Source organism: Gobius niger (genome assembly GCF_951799975.1).
Source record: "Gobius niger genome assembly, chromosome: 3".
NCBI classification, from domain to species: Eukaryota; Metazoa; Chordata; class Actinopteri; order Gobiiformes; family Gobiidae; genus Gobius; species Gobius niger.
This window is the reverse complement of record NC_136854.1, coordinates 1362451-1385878: the sequence shown is the minus strand read 5'-3', so window position 1 is coordinate 1385878 and position 23428 is coordinate 1362451. Positions and strand designations below refer to the sequence as shown.

Sequence of the window (23428 nt, the reverse complement as noted above, 5' to 3'; positions counted from 1 at the left end):
AAATTTTTGGTCTTGTACAGAGAGATCATGGACCCAGTGAATGATATTAATGATCATTTTTCTAATTCATAAATTTTCTTTTGAGCTACGACTTGTGAAAGTGTAATGCTGTTAATAGGAAAAACAGGCTCCTGCCCCCCGCTGGGCCCAATGACATCGTCACATTCTAGAACCTGCAACCCAGCAATACAAGACACTTTGATGTGAACGACTAGGGGTGTAACGGTTCACGGGGATGTATTGAACCGTTTCGGTTCGGCCTGTTCGGTTCGGTCCACTTGCGTACCGTTTCGGTGTATTATTTTCATTAAATAATGTAAATTTATTATTAGCGTCATATTAAGTGCCGCGGAACAAAGTTCCTACGCGAGTTTCCGCACGGACGCTATTGAGTGACGCACATTGAAGCTGCATGAGTAGCCAAGAGAAACTGCCGTTGTTGAAGGCGCTGGCTTTAAGTATTTAAATATAGTCTTGAGCCTCGCTACAATATCCCATCACGTCCGCACTTCAGCCAAAAAGTTATACCAGCGCTCAGAGCCGGTTCTTCCTATACGCAAACTACGCAAGGTGCGTGGTGTTGCTTCACTGATTAACCAACGGAACAGGCTCTTCCAGCGCGCACTCACTCTCCGCCTACTTCGCCACATATAACACCAAAACGGAGTAGTCTGCTGAAGTGAATGAGCAGGAGAGACCGACCGCCTCCCCCGTCTCTTCCAAAGCGCGAGTGCTTCTCCGCTCGTGTCCCGCTCGGCGTCTGCCTCCCGGTGCTTTGCCTCATGCGCGGCTCCTCCGCGGCTGCATCATGTCACCCGTGTCCCGGCGCAGCTCTCATGTTTTCTCTGCGCGGACTCTGGGCTGCAGCTCTGGGCCTCACTCTCATTTAAACTCTCTTCTTATTGTGTCTGGTGAGACTTACAGTAACTCTCTCATTATAAGTGTGCAATCTATTTAAAATATCACCCAAATGGGTCACTTTTATTTATTTTATGCAAGAATTCTATTGTGTATGGGCAGCTTTTCAAAAGATACATTTTGTTAGTTCTTATTTATTTGTACCGAAAATTAAACCGAACCGAGCCCTCCAAAACCGTGAACCGAACCAAATACAATTTTAGCGTACCGTTACACCCCTATGAACGACTGAATATAGGCTACAGGGTTACATTTTTTAATATTTTCTGCTGGTGGTGTGCCTTGTGATTTTTTCAATGAAAAAAATGTGCCTTGGCTCAAAAAAGTGTTTGCACAAATTGGGAATACCTTAGGTCCAAGTGCAGAGTAAATGTGTAATAAAAAAGTTTAATAAAAAATATTGGCCTAGGCTACATTGCCTATATACAGTAGCCTTTATCTAACTTCTTTTTTTTTCTTTTAAAGTACCGATAAAAGTACCGGATCGATAAAAGTCCTGGTTGAGCCACAGAAAGTTCAGGCTCAGGCCCTGCAGAATTGAATTTCTCGTTAATTTCATCCTATTTCCAATGTCTGAGTCCATGTCTCAATGTCTCAGTACATCTTTGCCATTGATTAAGCACATGCAGCCGGCAATTAGCACCATTTCCAAGTGAATAGATCCTGTTGATTCTCAGTCTCATGGTTTTTCGCTCCAAAACGTGTCAGTGTCATTTCATTATATAACTCGTCACAGGCACAATAGTCCGTTCAACTGTCAAAATTAGCCAAGAACACAATCCCATGAATGCCATGTATGAATCCCTTCTAACATTTGATACATTTATTACTGGAATTCACAGTCAGGTGAAACTAGAACTGGACTAACAAAGGAGGAGGCTCTGTGATGTGGACGAGAATCTTTGGCCAGACACACAGCAGCGTGTGGACGTTGGCCAGGAGGGCCAGGAGGGTCAGGAGGGCCAGGAGGGCGAGGACGTTGGTCAGGAGGGCGAGGACGTTGGCCAGGAGGGCGAGGACGTTGACCAGGAGGGCGAGGACGTTGGCCAGGAGGGCGAGGACGTTGGCCAGGAGGGCGAGGACGTTGGCCAGGAGGGCGAGGACGTTGGCCAGGAGGGCGAGGACGTTGGCCAGGAGGGCGAGGACGTTGGCCAGGAGGGCGAGGACGTTGGCCAGGAGGGCCAGGAGGGCGAGGACGTTGGTCAGGAGGGCGAGGACGTTGGCCAGGAGGGCGAGGACGTTGGTCAGGAGGGCGAGGACGTTGGCCAGGAGGGCGAGGACGTTGGCCAGGAGGGCGAGGACGTTGGTCAGGAGGGCGAGGACGTTGGCCAGGAGTGAGGACAGCGACCAGTGAAGAATGGGCTGTAAGCACAGTGACCCCACCTGGTTTCCGCCTGGACAGTAAACAGACGCTGTCCTTCCTGTCCGCTCTCTCTTCCCATTAAAAATGAGCAGGTCCCACAGAAATGAAGCGATAGCTCAAGATTTGGTAAAAGTTCAGATGTGACGGAGCAGATTAGAAAGTAGGCTATTACGTGAGACTTAAAGAAATAACAGTGGTAATATCATTTGGCTTTCTTATCAACATAAAGCCTTAACTTTGAGTTACAACCACGTGTTACACATTGTCAATGAAGGACTGGGCTCAGGCTGAAAGGTGGACATGAGGGACATTTCAGTGGTCCTCTGCCATAGAGACAAAACATCTAAACATTAGACTTGCAGAGCTCACACAAGGCCAAAGGGACAAAGCATTTTGGGAGCTCTGACTGTTTAAATGAGAAGGAATTTTAGTTTTGAAGCATGAGGGAACTGTTTTGGGAGAGATATGAGCTTTTGAAGGTGAACCACGTTGTGCTGACTTGTACGACTGATTTGCCAAATGGACTGCGAGTTTTAAGAATGTAATTTCTGTTTCAAGAAATGAGCCAAACCAATGGAAGAAAACTGTAACTTTTTCAGTAGTTTTTCCCTTAACTGGGCTTAACCTGACAGCTAATCAGCCCAGGTCTCTGAGATTAATGTCAGTGATTCAAAGAGCCCGAGACACAAAACCATCCATGAGTTTCATTGAAAAAAAGAATTTATTTTACCTTTTTGACACAAAAATACAATTTGCATAATAATTTGGAACGCAGTGTACAAGGCCATGTTTGATGATAGCAGTTTACACTGACACATACATTTGCATTCTATTTCCATCCAGTACCAACATCAGTGCATCTCGGTCCCCTTGAGCAAGACACTTCTGGTGTTTTCAAACCGAATGTGTCTGAAGCGTCAGCGGTGTCTGGTTTAAGTCTTTGTTAAATCTCTCAACTTCTGCCTGAACCAAAAGGATCTTTTTCCTCACGTCATCAGATTTTTTTTTCCATCATTTTTTTGTTGGGTAGTCAGCTCAATTGTTTTACTTTTTTGTCATAGAGAGTCTTTTTTTTAAATCTTTTTTTTGTCAATTTTGTGCAATTTTTTTTCGTAGATTTTTAATTTTTTTGTCAATTTTTTTGTCAATTTTTGTCATTTTTTGTCATTATTTTGTCATTATTTTGTCACATTTTTGTCGTTTTTTGTCACATTTTTGTCATTTTTTCGTCAATTTTTTCGTAGATTTTTGTCATATTATTATTATTATTTTGTCATTTTTTTGTCAATTTTTTGTTTTGTTTTTGTCAATTTTTTTTTCAATGTTTGTCATTTTTTGTCATTTTTTTGTCAAATTTTGTCACATTTTTGTTGTTTTTTGTCACATTTTGGTCATTTTTTCGTACATTTTTTGTCATTTTTTTGTTAATGTTTTTTCACTTTTTTGTCACATTTCCATCCTTGTTTTTGTCTCAGGTTTGTTGCTTTTTTCCAGAAGCTTTTGGACTGGGGTAAAGCCAAATTGGAGAAAATGTGCTCGGTTCAGGTGGGAGTTAAGGGGTTAAGGATAAGAGCATCCATATCCCGCGCCGCGAACGTTCAAGCATCTGAACAATGTGTCAACCAATCAGGAGCTTTCCCCAAGAGTCCTGTCGGGGCGGGAAACAGTCCCTCAGGATTAGCTTCATCGTGTTGTGAACCGGAGCTACAGAAGCTCTGGGGAAAAGGGAATTTTCTTTTACCTAAACACGAGGATTAAAGCAGTGATGAGAGACCTTATATTAGTGTCTGGATCTGCTGGGTTTGGGGCCGTGATGATGCACAGAGGATTGATTCCCATCTGAGAAAGCTAACGCTACTGGTCCCAATCGATCATGTGAAAACCAGAAATAAGCTGTAATAAAGTCAGAGAAGCCATATCTACAAAACACAAAGAAATGATGTTACTAAAATACAAGGATGTGATGCCTCCTGTCTTCCCTCGGGAGATGTTGAAGGCACGTCCTATTGGGAAGAGGCCTCATGGAAGACCCAGGACATGCTTGAGGGTCTGTATCTATGGCTTGGTGTCACCTCGGGGTCCCCCCAGAGAGGCTGGAGGAGGGGAGCGGGGATCTCTGCTCAGACGCGGCCCCGGATAAGGCGGAAGAAAATGGAGGGACTTTGTCTCCACAGCTGAGATGATCAGAGGAGCTGAGTTTGTTCCTTTGTCATTAAAACAGGGACTGAAATAAGGAAAGAGTTTCCCCCTGAAGCTGCAGCCAGTGAAGGAGTAGAGGAGATCTGCTGAATCTACGTTATGAAAGGAGACCAGACCTGCTCCATAGTCCACAAACACCCCGACCTTCTGAGGAGGCCTCTGTGGAGACAGGGGGACACCAGGATCAGTACAAGCACTGTATTCATCTTTGTTTCTCAACGCGATGGTCCAGAATCCGTTCTTTGGGCTCAAATCAATATGTCCCTTCCTTTTGACGGACTCCTGGGCGACTCCTAAATCCCACTTACTTTTCCCTTTGACCTGAACCTCAAAGTAGAACTTGCCTGAGGAGAAACTCTGTTTTCCTAAAACTATAGCACATGTATCAAACCTCTGAGGAGAGTCTGGGAGCTCCATCCTCACATCAGTGTGATGAACCTGTTTGAGATCTTCAGACAGAAGAAGATGAGGGTGAGCAGAGTCTGGGTCCAGAGTGACGTCCACAGCAAACGTCTGAACTCTCCTCAGTTCTTTCTTGTTCGACTCTGAAGCCACTTGTCCAAAGACTTTGTTGATCTTCTGTGAGAGCCTTGTCTCCAGCTCAGACAGAGCTCGGGCCGCACGGCCCTCACACGTCTGCGGCTCAAAGCTCACGCTGCTCCAGTCCTTCAGGCCAGCAGGGGGCAGTGCAGGGCAGCGCTGTAGAAAGTGGAGGGGGTCTGTAGAGAGTGAGAGCTGCTGGGCCTCAGTGCTGCTCTTCTCCAGCTCACACATCTCCTGCTGCAGCTGTTGGATCAAGGCCTGAGCGCGCTCCTTATGTTTAGAAAGACTTTGTTCCAGGACTTTGGTGTGATGGTCCAAACATCTCTGCACAGACTCCATGATGTCACTGAAGACCTTCACCATCTGCTGTGTCTCTCTCTGAGCCTCTCTCTCACTGAGCTCCAGGGCAGCTGTGATCTCCTGGACCTTCAGCCTTCTCTGCTCCACCAGAAGCTGGTTCTCAGCCACAGTCTGCTGCAGAGAGACCTTCTCCTGCTCACACGCCTCCTTCAGAGGAACCAACGCGTGGTTCTTGTGCTCCAGAGCAGAACAAACCACACAGATGGCCTTCTGATCAGTGCTGCAGTAGAGGTCGAGCGGCCGGTCGTGTGTGGGACACATCCTGTCCTCCAGGTCGTCCACAGGCTCCATCAGCTGGTGTCTCTTCAGTCTGGGCGCGCTCAGATGAGGCTGGAGGTGGCTCTCACAGAACGAGGACAGACAGACCAGGCAGGACTTCACTGCCTTCAGTTTGGGCTCAGAGCAGACGTCACACTGGACTTCTCCAGGTTTGGACACTCGGCTTGACCGAAGTTCTTCTTCTAGTTTCCACTGAGAGACCATCTCAGAGATGAAGGTGTTCTTCTTGAGCTGTGGTCTGATGGTAAAGACCTCTTTACACAGGGGGCAGAAGCAGAGGACATTAGTGTCCCAGACCTGAGAGATGCAGCGTTTGCAGAAGTTGTGTCCACATGGAGTGGAGACGGGCTCAGAGAACACCTCCAGGCAGATGGAGCACAGGAACTGCTCCTCAGAGCTGCTCGGGGTCGAAGACGCCATTTCTGAAAAACATTTGGGACAAGTTTAACCCCTTCACGCCTATTGGTGCAAATCGGCAACATACCTCTTCTTGCCAGACAGTGACTAAAATAACGCACGTTTTCCCTTGATGCCTGTTTGCACATCCAGGCCGTACCTAGGAACGTTTTGCAAGCACGAGTTTCTCGTAGGACGGGTCAGAGAAGGAACCACAACCGGGTCATGGCAGCTATTTAGCGGAAATAGCATTTCTGCAAATCGAGGCAGCAACTTTGATGAAATCTTCAAATGTAAATTGAGTTGTGCTAAAATAAAATTATGTAGCAGCGCATCGTTTCCATCTTTAGATTATTGATTGGAATGAACTTCGTGTGATGGATTTTTTTGTTATTTGAAGATTTCAGTACGTTGTAAATCGGCAACATCAGGCCATAAAGGAAAACTGCAGTAGCTCCATCTGGTGGCCACAGTGACCGCATTTTAGTAGTATTTAGATTTATTACAGTGCTAGAAGTTTTTTAGAACATGCCATTTTAGTGAAATTCTATAATCATTGTAACAATAATATACAATTTTTAAAAAAAAAGTTATCCCTTTTTTTACACAGAACAAAATGAAACCGTTGGTGTTGTTTGCAAAGCGACCACAAGGTGGACCTACTGGACCACAAACAAGAGTTCCTCGTCTGAAAATAATGTGCAATTATAATATAATTTGCAAATAAGTAAAGTTAAATAGAGGTATCTGATGTACAATGTATTATAAAACCTCAGGAAAGGGAGCAAAATATGATCATTAGTCACACAAACTGTAGATATTTTGAAGATAGATTGTCTGCACCTTTCTAAAGTGCTTTTTTTCACCTCCCTACATCAGGTGATGAAGCAGCAGCAGCAGGGAAAGCACTGATGACAGGAACAGCAGTAATGAAAATGTTACTGAAAATCCTGATGCCCTTCCTGTTACCAGTGCTGCTGCTGCAGGACGACATCAGCTGCTCAAAATCAACACTTTACAAGCATTTAGTGAAAAGCGTTAGCTCTGTTTACTGTTCTAATATCCTCACCTGAATACACACGTGTTCAGTGTGTATTACAGTGCATTTACATTTGTAATCATTCAGAACAAACACATTTTGTCATTTTAATACATTTACAACTTTTGCCTGTTGTCAATTTACAACATACCCAAAATGACAAATATGCCTGTTGTTGCCGATTTGCAACATACCTAAAACTATATATGTACTATGTGCGACATAAAAATTAACAATCTCCACTTAATTTAGCATCAGCTTGAAAGCAAAAACAATGATAATATTTTTTTTTATATAATTGGAAATACATTCAGGCGTTCCCTGGAAGTAAACACCGATATGCGGCACTCGTGGGCAGGAGTTATTTCACTTTTACGCTGTTTAACCTGAAGCTAAAGCTAGCTAGCTCAACCAGCTCAACTGTTTATGGAAACAGCTGCGGTGGAGTCGCTCACACCTGGGCCCCTCCAACTGAAACTTTTATGTTTGACTTTACTAATCCAGACAAATATGCTTCAATGCAGGATCATTTTATGTACGTCTGAAAATGATGAATAGCCTTAACCGTTTAATAGAAATGTAAAGCTCATATGTTATTAACAGTAGCTAACCTAGCTGCTCACTCTCCTCTACAAACATTTAGCAAACACTAAATCCATCTCATACGTTCCTGTCAGTCACTAATTACGCCTTTATCTGATTCAGCTGTGTCATGCGTTGCTATGGCGACGCCACAGCGGAGCGATATCCCAGTGATTTAACTACCGGACTACGTGTGCGGTTATACCAAAATAATGCAACAGCCAATCAGAATCCAGTATTTACCCAGACCATGGTATAAAGTGTCTTATAAGCCCGTCTGGGCTGGACACATACGTGCATGACACTTTAATAAAAAATATTCATTCATTCAATATTCTGTCGCGTTCCAGTTTTCCAGCACAGAAACATCGGAGACGTGTCTGCAGAAGTTACTCATGTTGGAGCATCATGATCAGTTTACAGTGAAACTTCATGTGTTATTGATTATAACTGTCGTAAAGCACTGATAATTGTATATTTTCCCAGTGTCTGAGTACACTGGTGCATGAATGGGTGAGTGGATCCTTGCTGTAAAGCGCTTTGAGTGCCTAATGTAAAGTGGAAAAGCGCTTTATAAGTTGAGACCATTTACCATGTTTTCCTTTAACCATTAAGTAACACTCATGTTTCCCACACAGTCATTGCACCTGAACAACAGAGGAAACACTCCCTTCTACCCTATTGTGATTCATAAAAACACAAATCAGCCAATAACATGGAGTTTATATTTATAATCAGTGGTGATAAAAAGCAGAGAACTCACCGGCCTCAGAGTCTGGAGGAGCTGAAGGGTCTGAAGGTCCGAGACACAGTTTCACGTGTGGAGTGAACGCTGCTCTGCTGTAAATGATAAACTTCCTCTGCTTTAGACGTGTGTGAGTCAGAGAGAATGAGGACGGACCAGTTCTGTGCCAGGGAGTGCCCAGGAGCGGCAGGAATCAACTCGCCACAAACGGCTTAAAGTCAGGGCTCAATAATACGACTCCTGATAAACACAAGGCAGTTCATTTCCTTTGTCTCATTTTGGCACATTGAAAAAAAAAAAAACACTTAAAAACTAGAGATGCACCGATCCAGCTTTTATGCTTCCGATACCGATCCTGGGGGTTTGAGTATCTGCCGATATCCGATATTAACTGATACCAAGAGACTTTCTTCAAAGTGTTTTTCTCTGAGTGAAAAAGTGAATGATCTCTTTCCTTCAGTGTCAGATCAATAAAGTCTTATCTTTTCTCGTTAATCTGTACTGCAGTAACTGTAAAAAACATGTAACAAGAATTACTGGACTTTTCCACACATGGGGCCAGATCTTGTGACTGGCGCAGTCCGTGCACAACTCTAAACGCAGCGTGGTGCACGCGCGATCTTGCATGTGGCGCTAAAGGCTGCGCCACAAGGGAGAGGGCGTTATTTAAGAAAAAGAGACGACTGAGGCTGGTTCATTACAAGCAGCACTCTCTCTTCTGTGGCAACCTTCACATTATGTTCCTCTTTACATCGCGCTGCCTCGTCTTCCTCCTTAGAATCGACGTCAAATTGAAAACAAAAGCGAAATTGCCTTGAAAAGTCTGTTGGTCGGGTTTACTTTGATACAGTAGATGAACACGCACACCTCTAACACCAAAACAACAACAGTTTCCCATAAATAAACCACACACGCCTCAAGTGCCACAACACCAGGTCTGATCTGAGTTTTAAGGAGACATTTCCATCGTGTGTCAGTCTTTACCTCCTGATGATGCTCCTTGTGCAGCCACAGCTCAGTCCAAAAGAAAGAAGCACATTTCACAGGGCGCAGAAGAGCCAAGAATCCTGCAGCTGTAGCGCAAATGTTCCAGCTACAGTTTTCTTGCAACTGCTGCATAACTCTGTAACTCCTCCACAGCCGATTTCTTTAATCTTTATTAAATCTTTATTAATGCATGTTACGCGTGTACAGGAGAACCCCCCCTCGCAACCCACCGCCTTCCGCAGGTCTGGGGAAAGCATGGGGAGGGGGCGGCACCACTACATCACAATGTGAGTCTGTCCCCCCTCCTGTCCTGCCCACTTTTTGCGCCAGGTACGACAATGAAGATTGCAAGGAGCTCCACTGTCTGCTCTACAGCCTGCGCTGTGAACCACAAGATCTGGCCCTAAATATCCTTGGGTGAATGACAGGCTGTTTAGGCTACATTAGCTTTCCTCCATTGGTTTGGCTCATTTCTTGAAACAGAAATGACATTCTCAAAACAACATGGACAAATCTCCAAACCACTTTGCAATTGTTCACAACAGTGTTGAATTTCTTGTTAATTTCATCCTATTTCCAATGTCTAAGTCCATGTCTCAATGTCTCAGTACATCTTTGCCATTGATTAAGCACATGCAGCCGACAATTAGCACCATTTCCAAGTGAATAGATCCTGTTGATCGAAGCTGATTGTTGATTCTCAGTCTGATGGTTTTTCGCTCCAAAACGTGTCAGCGTCATTTCATTATAGAAGTCGTCACAGGCACAATAGTCTGTTCAACTGTCAAAATTAGCCAAGAACACAATCCCATGAATGCCATGTATGAATCCCTTCTAACATTTGATACATTTATTACAGGAATTAACAGTCAGGTGAAACTAGAACTGGACTAACAAAGGAGGAGGCTCTGTGATGTGGACGAGAATCTTTGGCCAGACACACAGCAGCGTGTGGACGTTGGCCAGGAGGGCCAGGAGGGTCAGGAGGGTCAGGAGGGCCAGGAGGGCGAGGACGTTGGCCAGGAGGGCGAGGACGTTGGCCAGGAGGGCGAGGACGTTGGCCAGGAGGGCGAGGACGTTGGCCGGGAGTGAGGACAGCGACCAGTGAAGAATGGGCTGTAAGCACAGTGACCCCACCTGGTTTCCGCCTGGACAGTAAACAGACGCTGCTCCTTCCTGTCCGCTCTCTCTTCCCATTAAAAATGAGCAGGTCCCACAGAAATGAAGCGATAGCTCAAGATTTGGTAAAGGACAGCGAGTAAAAGTTCAGATGTGACGGAGCAGGTTAGGAAGTATTACGTGAGACTAACCCCCAGATTCCACATTCTCCGTGCTCGCCCCGCTCCACTCCCCCCCGACCTCCGCAGGAAATGCGTTGCTATGTTGAACGTTCAGAAACATTCCACATCGTCCACTCCGCTCCGAGGGGCCTACGTCGTCTCTCCGCCTCGCCACAATAAAAGTACGGATCAGCTCTATTTTCAGATCAAGCTCCACAGTTCAGCCGCACCAAACGGGAAAGAGAACGACAACAATATCCGTATTTTCAAAGTAAATTCCCTCCGAGCTGACTTTATTTTAACGAAAATGTCACTATTTCACACAAAGTGACCTCAATAGTTTCCTCTGGGGAGTTTGATATCACAAAAAGAATCACACGACCCGATTAAGCTTCTGTTGCTTTCGTTGCTTCATGCTTCAACACCGTATAGCTCACATGCTCATGAATAGTTGTTTATTATTTTATTGGGAGTTTTATTTCTCAAAGTCGCTGCTTTGTGCGCGTAATCCTCGTGGAGCTTGAGCACTGGCAGATGATGTGGAATCCCGAGGTTAAAGGAATAGGCCACCGTTTTTACATACTAAGATAAGTTCTTACCTCACTTTAGACGTGTTAATATATCCCCGTCTGGTCTTTGTCCGTGCGCTCTGCCAGGCAAACGGAGCACATACGCAGCCTCTCCCACATGTCACATAGCTCCGAAAAAGCTCACGATAGAAGCTACCAAGTCTTTAGGAGTTACTACGCGGACGCTGTGCTCCTCGTATCATTACGCCTCACAATATGGTCCCCCTTTTTATTTGCTTATAAAATCGACATGCTACATTTCTGGGTAAATATACTTCGCATGAAAACACTTCACGTAACTTTATTTAAATAGGGAACACGTGGAAGAGCTTGGTAGCTTCTATCGTGAGCTTTTTTGGAGCTATATGACATGTGGGAGAGGCTGCGTATGTGTGAGCGCACGGACAAAGACCAGACGGGGATATATTAACTCGACTAAAGTGAGGTAAGAACATATCTTAGTATGTAAAAACGGTGGCCTATTCCTTTAAGGCTCATTCATACTTCACAAGATGCAAGAACTTCTTTTCCTTGCACCCTGAGCTGCAGAACAAAATGATGTGACTTTTGCCTTATAGCCACAAAAACGTTTCGTAACTGACGGTAGTTCCATGGCTACAAGGCAAAAGTGAGTTAACAATACTGGAAATTGGTGAGTCACCAATACTTGTACATGATTAGCCACATAAGCTTCACGTTTTCAAGGCAATCAGTTTCCAAGATTTTTTCAAGTAAAGACCACTGATCATTTGTTTCAGTGCAGTTTGCCCGGAAAAAGCTTAATAACATGCTTGGGGCAGGGCACTTTTTTAATTATTATTATTAAGTTAAGTTATTAATCTCCGTAGAGAGATTCTTTCTCTACATTTACCCATCCTCAATGTTGCTGGACACACTGGAATACATTCCGCTGTCAATAAATGTTTCTTTATATTTTATTATATGTTTTTTCCAGATTTTCTGCAACTTTCACAGCTTTCACAGTTTCAGCAATTTCCAGGCTCCAATTTTCTGCTATTACTTTTGTGAATTCTGCGATTTCATTTTTTTTTCCCGGAATTTTGCCGATTTTTCCCGCTGACTCATAGTGGGGCTTCCTCAAATTCATGGTTTTCAGCGTTTTTTCCACATTTCCTGCAATTTGTGCATGTTCAGCTTCTGCAACGTTTTCAGAAAAATTCCGCCTTCTGCAGTTCTCCATTTTTTTTCTACAGGATTGGGAATTCATTTGTATGGGGAAGGCTCCACATTCATTTTAATAGGATTTCTGATACAGTTAAGTCTGTCAGTGATTTAAACAGTTTATACAATGTGAAGAGTTTCTGCAATGTCAACAGTTTTTACAGATTCTGCCAAAAAAATAGGAATTTTTCACAATTACAAAACTACTATGCAACCGAATAGAGATTTTGGCATATAACGCACTTTTACACAACTTAGTGGGATTTTTGCATATTAGGTAGTGTAATACAACTACACTTAAGACTTCTCTGTTCCCTTTTTAATTTTTTTTTTAATATATATTTTATTTATTTATTTTTATTATTATTATTATTATTTAGAATTCATTAGTTGGACATGGCAAATGATATTGGTTAAAACAACATAAAATAGATACAAAAAAAGGAAGAACAAACAAATGGAAAGAAAAATAGAATAAGAAATAAAAAATAACACAGTCACACACGTTCTCACACACACAGGCACAGACATGGGTTGATGAGACATGATTCATGGGCTATGGATACGATTAACTGTACATATCAGGGCTCGACACTAACGTAGTCCCGTCGTCCCGGGGACGGAAAAAAAAATGCACGGGACGAGATGAGATCTTACCCGGGACGATAGGCCTTTTTTATATATATGTATTTTTAGGGCTGCAATGATTCATTGGTTAAATCGATGAACTCGATTAGTAAAATGCTTTGAATAATATTTTCCGGCTTCGATGATTTGCTTAATTAATATTTCTCATTAAAACCGTATAAAACGGGGCCGCCTACGCGCTCGGAACTAAGTGGCGCTTGTTTCTGCACGGCCGCTTCTGAAGAGCAGCTCTATGGTTGTTGTAAACATCAGAGCGGAGCTCGCTGAGCTAAACCTCGTAGCCGGGCAGAGCCAGGTAGCGGAGCGGAGAACCAGGCTGTTGTAATCATTAAAACAAGAAGAAATTCCGCAACGAGAGGCGAAGACAGGACGGAGGCGAACGAGGCGAAAGGACACGCCCCCCCGCCACCGCCACAACAATACTGACAACTGCATCAGTGATGATTTACCATCAGGACCATCTACACTTTCATCCACTGTTACTTCAAAGTGTGACATGATAAGGTAACTTCTCTCCTTCCCCCCCTCTACTTCTCCGATGCTGCAAAGTGGTTTGCGCTAAATATCTTTACGCTGTATCTACGATTTAAATTAATAAGATAAATAAAAACACAGATCTACATAGAGTGACCACCTGTCCCTCTTTTGACTGTCCTGCAGAGCCTTGTCGTTCTCTGTTCCTCCTGCTTAACATGTCTCACTTTATCACTGAAGCCTCATGATTTTTACGTCTAACTGCTTAATAATATATTGCGATCTGTTGCTCGCCAGTGTTATAAAAGTTGTAATAATGAAAAGGTGTGTCTTTTTAGTGGGATAAAAAATGCCTGATCTATAAAAAACTAAACTAATTCCTCTGTACTTCAAAGTTCTGCCAAATCGTCCCACTGGTCTGTTTAAACTATTTGAGGTGGTCACACTATTTCAAAAGCAGAATAAAACTCCAACAGTCAGACTGTTTCATCTATACTTTAAATTCCTCATATCCTTCCTTTCATTGCTCACAACAAATACATTTATGAACCATAAAAATTGATACATTAATCCCTGCTATAGCAATACTATGACAAAAGTATTTAAAATGTTTCTCCTCTTTTAGGAAACCCCTCTGGTTGAGATCCTGGGAAAGAAATGAATCACCTGAGCTTCAGCAAAACATTTCAAGATTCTGTCTCCAGTCAGGACCTTCTTCACCTGAATAAGAGTAAAAGTACTGAATAATATAAAGACACTCTGAAGCTGCTCTCGCTCCTCATCATGGACATAAGGACACTCGAACAGGCGTCTCTTTATGAGAGTCACATGTTGCTGCTTTTGGGACAAACTAAGAAATTAAGAATAAATGATGTTATTTCTAGCAGAAAAATCCTCATTTTTTCTCCTTTTATAATCTGCTCTAAAGTCATGAAATGTAGTTTTTCAATATAAATAGTAATACAATACATATCTGATTACTCGACAAATCGAAGTAAATAATTGATAGTTGCAGCCCTAATATTTATGTAAGCGAGTGTGCATGCTCCCCTCTTCCCTATAAAAGAGCGAGAGCTCTATAAAATTTGGGACGGTTCACATCCATTTCGGGACGGTGCCAAATGGTTTTCGGGACGGTGTCGGGACGGTCATGAAAAAAGTTAGTGTGGAGCCCTGGTACATATGTATTAGAAAGATTAAGTTGGAGGCTGCAGAACACATTGTTTTAAGGCAGACAGATATGGATTCCACTGGACATAAAATGCATTTAAGTGTCCGCGCAGGAAAATCATGAACCCACTGCGTATATAGGTGGGTGGCAGAGAATCTTTCCATTTGAATAAAATAATTTGACGGGCCAAAAGTGAGATAAAGGCAATGGAGTCTCTTTTTAACATTTAACTTAAATTTTTGCATGCTTTTATTGTTGTTAGTTACCACTTGTGTTGCAGCACTTTGAGATTTTAATGTAAAGAAGATTAGAAATTAAAGTTATTATTATTATTATTATTAATACAACTAAATAGTTTTTTATGACAATTTTCACAATGTTTTTCAATTTTTGTCATTTCTGCAGCAGAACTATTAAGGAGTCAATGGCGCAGCCATTGCAAAAGTTTCTAGTTATAATTGTGATACATTTTTTATTGGGAAATTGTTTTCTAATGTGCACTTTAAAACATTAAGTTTGGCTTATCTATATAACTCTCCTGTTTTGCTTTAACAATGAATACTGGACGCCACATTTTCCAAGAGTTTATTGATCCTTTAAAATCACAATTGTTAACATTTACAGATCGTTCTGTTAATAATTAGTTTTGTTAAAAGACAAAAAGCAAAACAAAAAATCAGCTTTTACACAAAACACATTTATTTTAATATTTATTTATTTAACAGGGACACTGTACATTAAAAAACATCTCTGTAAATGCATCGGAATTAGCCAAACGGCTAAAAACGCAATACACAAAATCTGCGAAGCAGTCAGCTTTATTTTTTACAATTATTACATATGTTGAAAGGCAGTAAAACCGCTCACAGTTTTATTGTAGCCATTTCAGCTTCAGAAGGCGAGAGTTTAGCTGAGACGAGCACGGAGAGATCCTCTCTGCAGCAATAGGAGGCTTGCTCTGCGACGAGCCAATCAGGACGCAGAACACAATGCGTGTATGGCGTTCATGCACTGTAAAAAAGCAGGCCACGAAAGGGAAACTGAGTTATAGCGAAGGGACCACTGGAGTCTTCCTAAGACAATAAAAACATTCAGTCAGTGCAATTAAATAAAAAATAAAATATATCACAGATGTTTCTCTTGTGTTTTTCCAACACTTTTGTTCACCCTAGTTTAAGTATTTCATCTTTGAAAACCTAAAATAGAAAAAAAAGTAAATGTAAAAACTACATGAACATGTAAAAAATAAGGCTCAAAACAATCGCTGCCATGTCCCAGAAACCATCAGCAGTGAGTGCAGTTTGGACACAGTGATCAGGAAGAGTTCAGTGAAGCTTCGTGGACTTTAAAACCACAGCTCCACCTCGTGACATCATCAGGTGGAACTGAAGGAGACAGACTGAATATACAGATTACTACAGAGAGAAGTTGATCATTAGATTTAAAACAGAGCGCTGTATGAAAATCAGTTTCAAAAAATCAGTTTCAGACCATGACGATCTGGAGTTAAATCAAACGCCAGAGGGGAGTTACAATTGGAACTGAGGTTAATATTTATTTCACAACTTTTACAAACTGTTGTCGTTAATTACTTTGTCTCCACAGATGAGATGATCAGAGGAGCTGAGTTTGTTTCTCCATCATTGGTACAGGGATTGAAATAAGGAAAGAGTTTCTCTCTAAAGCTGCAGCCAGTGAAGGAGAAGAGGAGATCTGCAGAATCTACGTCATAAAAGGAGACCAGACCTGCTCCATAGTCCACAAACACCCCGACCTTCTGAGGAGGCCTCAGTGGAGACAGGAGGACATCAAGTTCATCAAGAGCTTCATATTCTCCATCTCTCAACCAAATGGTCCAGAATCCGTTCTTTGGGCTCAGATCGATCTCTCCCTTCCTGTTCACAGACTCTCGGGCGACTCCTAAATCCCACTTATTTTTCTCTTTGACTTGAACCTCAAAGTAGAACCTGCCTGAGGAAAAACTCTGTTTTCCTAAAACTATAGCATGATGAGTAAACCTCTGAGGAGAGTCTGGGAGCTCCTTCCAAACATCACCACAATTAACCTGTTTGAGATCTTCAGACAGAACCAGATGAGGATGAGCAGTGTCTGGGTCCAGAGTGACGTCCACAGCAAACGTCTGAACTCTCCTCAGCTCTAAGGTTGAAGTCAGGTGTTTGATCTTCTGTGAGAGACTTGTCTCCAGCTCAGACAGAGCTCGGGCCGCACTGCCCTCACACGTCTGCGGCTCAAAGCTCACGCTGCTCCAGTCCTTCAGGCCAGCAGGGGGCAGTGCAGGGCAGCGCTGTAGAAAGTGGAGGGGGTCTGTAGAGAGTGAGAGCTGCTGGGCCTCAGTGCTGCTCTTCTCCAGCTCACACATCTCCTGCTGCAGCTGTTGGATCAAGGCCTGAGCGCGCTCCTTATGTTTAGAAAGACTTTGTTCCATGACCTCGAGGTGATGGTCCAAACATCTCTGCACAGACTCCATGATGTCACTGAAGACCTTCACCATCTGCTGTGTCTCTCTCTGAGCCTCTCTCTCACTGAGCTCCAGGGCAGCTGTGATCTCCTGGACCTTCAGCCTCCTCTGCTCCACCAGACGCTGGTTCTCAGCCACCGTCTGCTGCAGAGAGACCTTCTCCTGCTCAAACGCCTCCTTCAGAGACAACACCTCATGGTTCTTGTGCTCCCGAAAGGCACACATGGTACAGACACAGCTCTGATCAGTGCTGCAGTAGAGCTCGAGCGGCCGGTCGTGTGTGGGACACATCCTGTCCTCCAGGTCGTCCACTGGCTCCATCAGCTGGTGTCTCTTCAGTCTGGGCGCGCTCAGATGAGGCTGGAGGTGGCTCTCACAGAACGAGGACAGACAGACCAGGCAGGACTTCACTGCCTTCAGTTTGGGCTCAGAGCAGACGTCACACTGGACTTCTCCAGGTTTAGACATTCGCATTGAGTAACGTTCCTCTTCTAATTTCCACTGTGAGACCATCTCAGAGATGAAGGTGTTCTTCTTGAGCTGTGGTCTGATGGTAAAGACCTCATTACACAGCGGGCAGAAGCAGAGGACATTAGTGTCCCAGGTCAGAGAGATGCAGCGTTTGCAGAAGTTGTGTCCACATGGAGTGGAGACGGGCTCAGAGAACACCTCCAGACAGATGGAGCACAGGAACTGCTCCTCAGAGCTGCTCTGTCTCAAAGACGCCATTTCTGAAAAACATTTGGGACAAGTTTAAACTTCTCCTGTTCATGTCATTGTTCCACATTTAATGATTCTGTTCTCTGTAGAGTTTGGCTGAAACACTAGAGAAACATTGGTCTGAAGTGAGTGAGAGTGGGGCTCTCAGACACTGAAGCTGTTTAACATGGTCCTCACGCTGCTCCTCCGTCTGTCCTCGCTGAGGAGGCGACGAGAGACATGGTTAAGAGAGGATTCTTAAGAGGATTTTACAAGGAATTTTAGCCCCTTATTTTGCCTCTTTTTGAAAAAGTTATTTGTGAAATCCATGTTAACGGGACCATTCCAGCCCACATGAACACCTCCCACATTACACTAACAGCTAAACAAAAAAAAGACCCTACAGAATGTTCTAGCTATCGGCCCATCTCACGCATTATGTTGACTTAAAAATAATATCTAAAGCCCTGTCACTTAGATTGGACTTGGTTATCTCCGACCTAGTACATATTGACCAAACAGGTTTTATTAAGGGGAGGCATTCCTCCGAGAATGCGCGAAGACTATTCAATCTTGTAAATTTGTATAGAAACAATGCAACCACCAATAATACCCCTTTCACCATCGCAACTCTCGATGCTAAGAAAGCATTCGATAGAGTTGATTGGCTCTTTCTTTTCTCTACTCTAAAAACCTTTGGCTTCAAAAATTATTTTCTAGATTGGATTAAAACTTTGTATAATGACCCATGTGCCTCCATTTTAACTAACGGATTGATCTCTAGATCTTTTAATTTACAAAGAGGCACGAGACAAGGGTGCCCTTTATCGCCTCAGTTGTTTGCGCTCTATATTGAACCCATGGCAGCTTCAATCAGGCAGTGTGATAGTATAACAGGCATCAAGACTACAATGTATCACCACAAAATCAGCGTATATGCTGATGATGTGCTCTTATACATCACAAATCCAATAATATCTCTTCTATTAATTCATGATTTAATCTCTCCATATGGCATAATCTCCGGCTATGCTATACATTGGGAAAAGACACAAATTTTACCATCTGACCATCATTGGAACGCTGGAACAGTAACCCCTCTGTTTAAACAAACTACTAACCTAACTACATATCTCGGCATTAAAATATCCTCAAACCTAGAGGATCTTGTCAAATTAAATCTTACTCTTTTACTAGGAGAAATTAAAAATACTTTACAAAGATGGAATAAGTTACTATTATCCTTAATGGGATGTATCTCCACAATTAAAATGAAAATTCTCCCAAAAATCAATTATATATTTTCAATGTTACCAGTTACTTCCTCTTCGTCTTGGTTCACCTCGCTAAACAGTGCTGTTAATGAATTCTATTGGAAAGATCAAAACATGAGAATAAAACTTACTACCTTACAAATGCCAAGACAAAAGGAGCTCCAAACTCCTATCAGTACTTTCTTTCACACCAGCTATTAAACGTTCATCATTGGACAATGCAGGTAGTATCACCATGGCTCGATGCTCAGCGTAGTCTTATACCCAGCATCGATCTGAGCCAACTGCTACTTACAGAAAAAACTAAAAAAAACACAACAGTATCTCAGTAACTCAATGTCTATCAACACCACTATAACTGCCTGGTGGACTTCTCAAATATAGCTATACATTAAATACCCATGCAATACTGTGGAACAACCCGCACTGCAAAAAGTGAATATCAAGCATTGGCTTAAATGACTTGAATTGAGGAAATGTTTCTTGTTTTTGTCGATTTTCACAAATTTAGACACTTTTCCTGATTGGACCGAGTTTACTTTGCTTGTTTGAGGACATTTCAGACCAGTTCTAGGGTAAATCTCGCTTGAAATAAGAAAGTAAAATTGCCAATGAGACAAGACCAACTTTCTTTCCCCATTGGCAAAGAAAATGACCTGAAATAAGGAAAAAATGTATCAAAACGAGTCAAAAACATCTCAGAACAAGTGAAATAATCCAGGACAAATGCCCAAAAACATCTTAACTTGTCAAAACAATTAACATTTGGATTATTATGCTCAGATTGAGATGTTTATACTGATCTAGTTATTTACTTTTTGCAGTGCGATGTTCCTAATAAATAACAAATCATTCCTCTTTACGCCCTGGAAAGATAAAGGAGTGTCGAGTGTGGGTCACGTCATACAAGACGGTGCACTAATGACATTTGATCAAATAAAAACGAGTTATAATACACCAACTTCATAAGATATTTTCAATATCTCCAATTAAGGGACGTACTCAAACCCCATATTAAAAATGGAATCGTCAATTGGCTTGTTGCACAATGTGGCTACGCTACTTCCTCTGAGCTGAAGTTGTGGGCGCTAGTACTTCCTGTTCGTACTAATTTCCATCTAGATTAGCTTAGACCCGTTCGAATCAGCGTATTTCCTAAAGATTCTGTGGTGGACAGCGAGTTCCTGGTAGACGATCACTTACTGCAGGTTAACGAGTCGCTGTACAGTGTAAATATTTTATAGCATGTTAGCCTTTAGCTTCAAGACGAACTATCAATCCTTTATGATCACAGGCGTCTCCGATCTGAACTCAATACATCCTACATTAAGATTGGAACACGCAGTAAATGATCATCTACCGGGAACTCACTGCCCACAACATAATCTTTAGACAATATGATTATTATTATTATTATTGTTCCAGGAAAAGAATACAGACAGGAAGTACTGGCACTCACAACTTCAAGTCAGAGGAACTAGCATAGCCATACCGTGCAACAAGCCAATGGTGCCCCCACACTGCTTACAAAAATAAAAATACTAAAAGCCAAAAAAAAGTTAGGTCAAATTAATTCATTGTTCACAAGGGAAAGCCAAATTACAAGACCAATAAAGAAACGGTCCGTAGACATCGGAAACACACCTCTTAATATTGACTGGCAAGAAGTATGTAAACACCTTCTTGTTTTCCTGCAACACCAAAATTCAGTTAATACAATATAAAGGGCTCAGATTACTACATCTAAACTATTTCTAATGGGCTTTACTAATATCACAATTACAGTACAAACAGCCCCAGTTTAATCAGTCACTAAACCTCCTCCATGTGATGAAGAGTTTTCTGTGACTGTTGTTCCAGGCCGTGTGCTGCAGAGGAACAGACTCACAAACTGCAGAGGCGTGTTTAGAAACAAGGGTTAAACAGATGAAACATCAGACATCAGGCCGTGATACAGAGTTTACACAAAGAACTGTAGAAGAGTTCGTACCAGAGAGTCCTGAGGTGCAGACGGAGGAAACACCGAGGCTCCAGTGAAAGTAACTTCCTCTTCCTCTTCTTTAGAGACGTGTGACTCAGAGAGAGGAGGGGGGTCCAGTTCTAAACCAGGAAGTGCTGAGGCGCAGCTGATGTCAACTCACAACAAACAGCTCCGTAAAGTCAGGGAAGAAAGACAAGACTTCATTCAGCTAAAGACAAGTCAGTGTTTTCCATTTGGAGACTCTACTTTATTTATTTTGCTCCTAACAGACAAAAGCAATGGGTATAATTCAGGGTTTATACGGGCAGAAGTCGAATTCAGTGCTTTTTAATGCCCAAATTTGACAATATCATACAGTATCGTACAGTGTCATATAGTGTCATACAGTATCATATAGTGTCATATAGCCATATTTTTTTTTCTGTTTTAATTGAGTATATATGAAATAAATGAAAATCCATAAATAGAAAGCTGTGATGAAGGCTGTTTTTTTTTTACTTTAAGCATGTTCAATTAAAGAGCATCAGGGTGTCCCACTAATACATTAGTTTGTAGTAAAAAAAAAAGCTGTACCCTGTGTATATTAACCAGAAATTATTATTTTCATAGCAGCATAATAGCCAAAAATAGTTATTATGTATTGCTTAAAATGCACCAAAATGCAGGAAAATGCAGCTAAATTTAAGTTCTTAGTAAATGTAAGTTCTCTCACCACAGCCCCCGTCCGTAGGAAACACTGAGCATAGTTAACATTTTATTTTATTTGCTAAATTTAATACAATAGAGGTGAAGTTGTATATCTGACCTCGACTGAGTGCGGCCCAGTTGTTTGTATAATTTTCTGTATGTGGCCCTCAGTGAAAAATGTTTGGACCCCCTGAAATAGTATCACACAGTATCACACAATATCACACAGTATCATACAGTATCAGCACCTTATTTTATGTGTTATGCCCGACACATTGGTTCCCTGTATGTTATTGTGTTGTCATATTGCAACTGCGAGGACTTCAATGAAAAGTGCAAACAGAGAAGGAGAGAGTGGGCATCCTTGTCTTGTGCCCCTGTGTAGTGACTGTGGCTTTGGGTGATGCATGAGTGACTCCTCGAAGCCAAATTGATGTGTGTATGAAAGTGTCTAAATTAAAAAAGGTCCATTTTACTTCATCAAATGCTTTCTCGGCATCTAATGAAGTATAAAGGATTTGTTGTTTGACTGTTGTGAAATGTTAATCAAGTTTAAGAGCCGGCACAGTTTGTCTGATTTTCATTTTCACATTATTACTGTTATAGCTATGGTGTTCCTGTGGGATGTGTTTTTCATTTCAGTTACTGCACGAATAATGAGCGGTGATTGTAAAGAAAGGTTTGTCAAATTCAGGGGGATTTCCATCAGGACCAGGCGATTTATTATTGGGCATTTGTTGAAGAGCTTTATGGAGGTTTTGTGATATAAGTCTCTCGAGGTGAATGGCCATGTCTTTAGAAAATTGTGGTCAATTTAAATTTTCATAGAAAGATTGTATTTCTGACTGGGTTTGGAGTAGATTTTTCAATAAAATGAGCGGAATGTACTGTTTATTTCCAGAAGTCTGTATTGATTGATTTATCTTTTTTCCTTTTTAATGGGTTTGAAAGGTATGTTCCTGGTACTTTCCTGGTAAGTTACTTGTTTCTATGAGTTCATAATTAAGTTGCAGTAGGAAGTCATTTCTTTCTCGTAAGATTCTGTCTCTTCTAATGTGATGATCAATGACTGTTCTTCCTCTCCTAACCCACTCTCCTCTGGGGGGGCCACAGGGATCTATTCTGGGCCCGGAACTGTTCTCTTTCCCACCGCTCGGCTCCATCTTCATCCATCTTCTCAGGTGAAAGACTCCTCTGTTCTGTCACTTTAGGTTTTAAACTTTGGTAATTGGCTCGTTGCACGATGTGGCTATGCTAGTTCTGCTAACCTGAAGGTATGAGGTTTTCTTTATACTTGGAGAGGCTTTAAGACCCAGGTTGTTTTGTTTTGTTCTGGTGTTTTTTTAAAGATCACATTTTGAAAGAGGTGGAACTTGATGTGAAAAGAATGTTAGTGAAGTTAGTTTGACAGATTTCTCATTGGCATAATGATAATAATAATGTCATAATCATAAACTTACTACTTTGAAGAATTTATTGATCTTTTAAATCTCAAACACAATCATTCACATTTACAGATTGTTCCATTAATACCAATTTTGTTAAAAGACTGAAAAATCCTCTTGAAAACATC

General features: G+C 42.1%; 1 protein-coding gene across 1 annotated transcript; it reads right to left on the bottom strand.

Annotated features, from left to right (window-relative positions):
• Window positions 1-1770: 1770 nt before the first annotated feature.
• LOC306960400 (E3 ubiquitin-protein ligase TRIM21-like) lies at window positions 1771-21183 on the bottom strand (the record flags this gene model as incomplete). Its single annotated transcript, XM_079552832.1, has 3 exons — window positions 21178-21183; window positions 4354-6084; window positions 1771-2312 (listed from the first exon to the last, which is right to left on the bottom strand). Exons 2-3 carry the CDS (start codon window positions 6080-6082, stop codon window positions 1771-1773), a joined length of 2271 nt encoding a protein of 756 aa, XP_079408958.1. The 5' UTR covers window positions 6083-6084; window positions 21178-21183.
• Between the last annotated feature and the right edge of the window lie 2245 nt (window positions 21184-23428).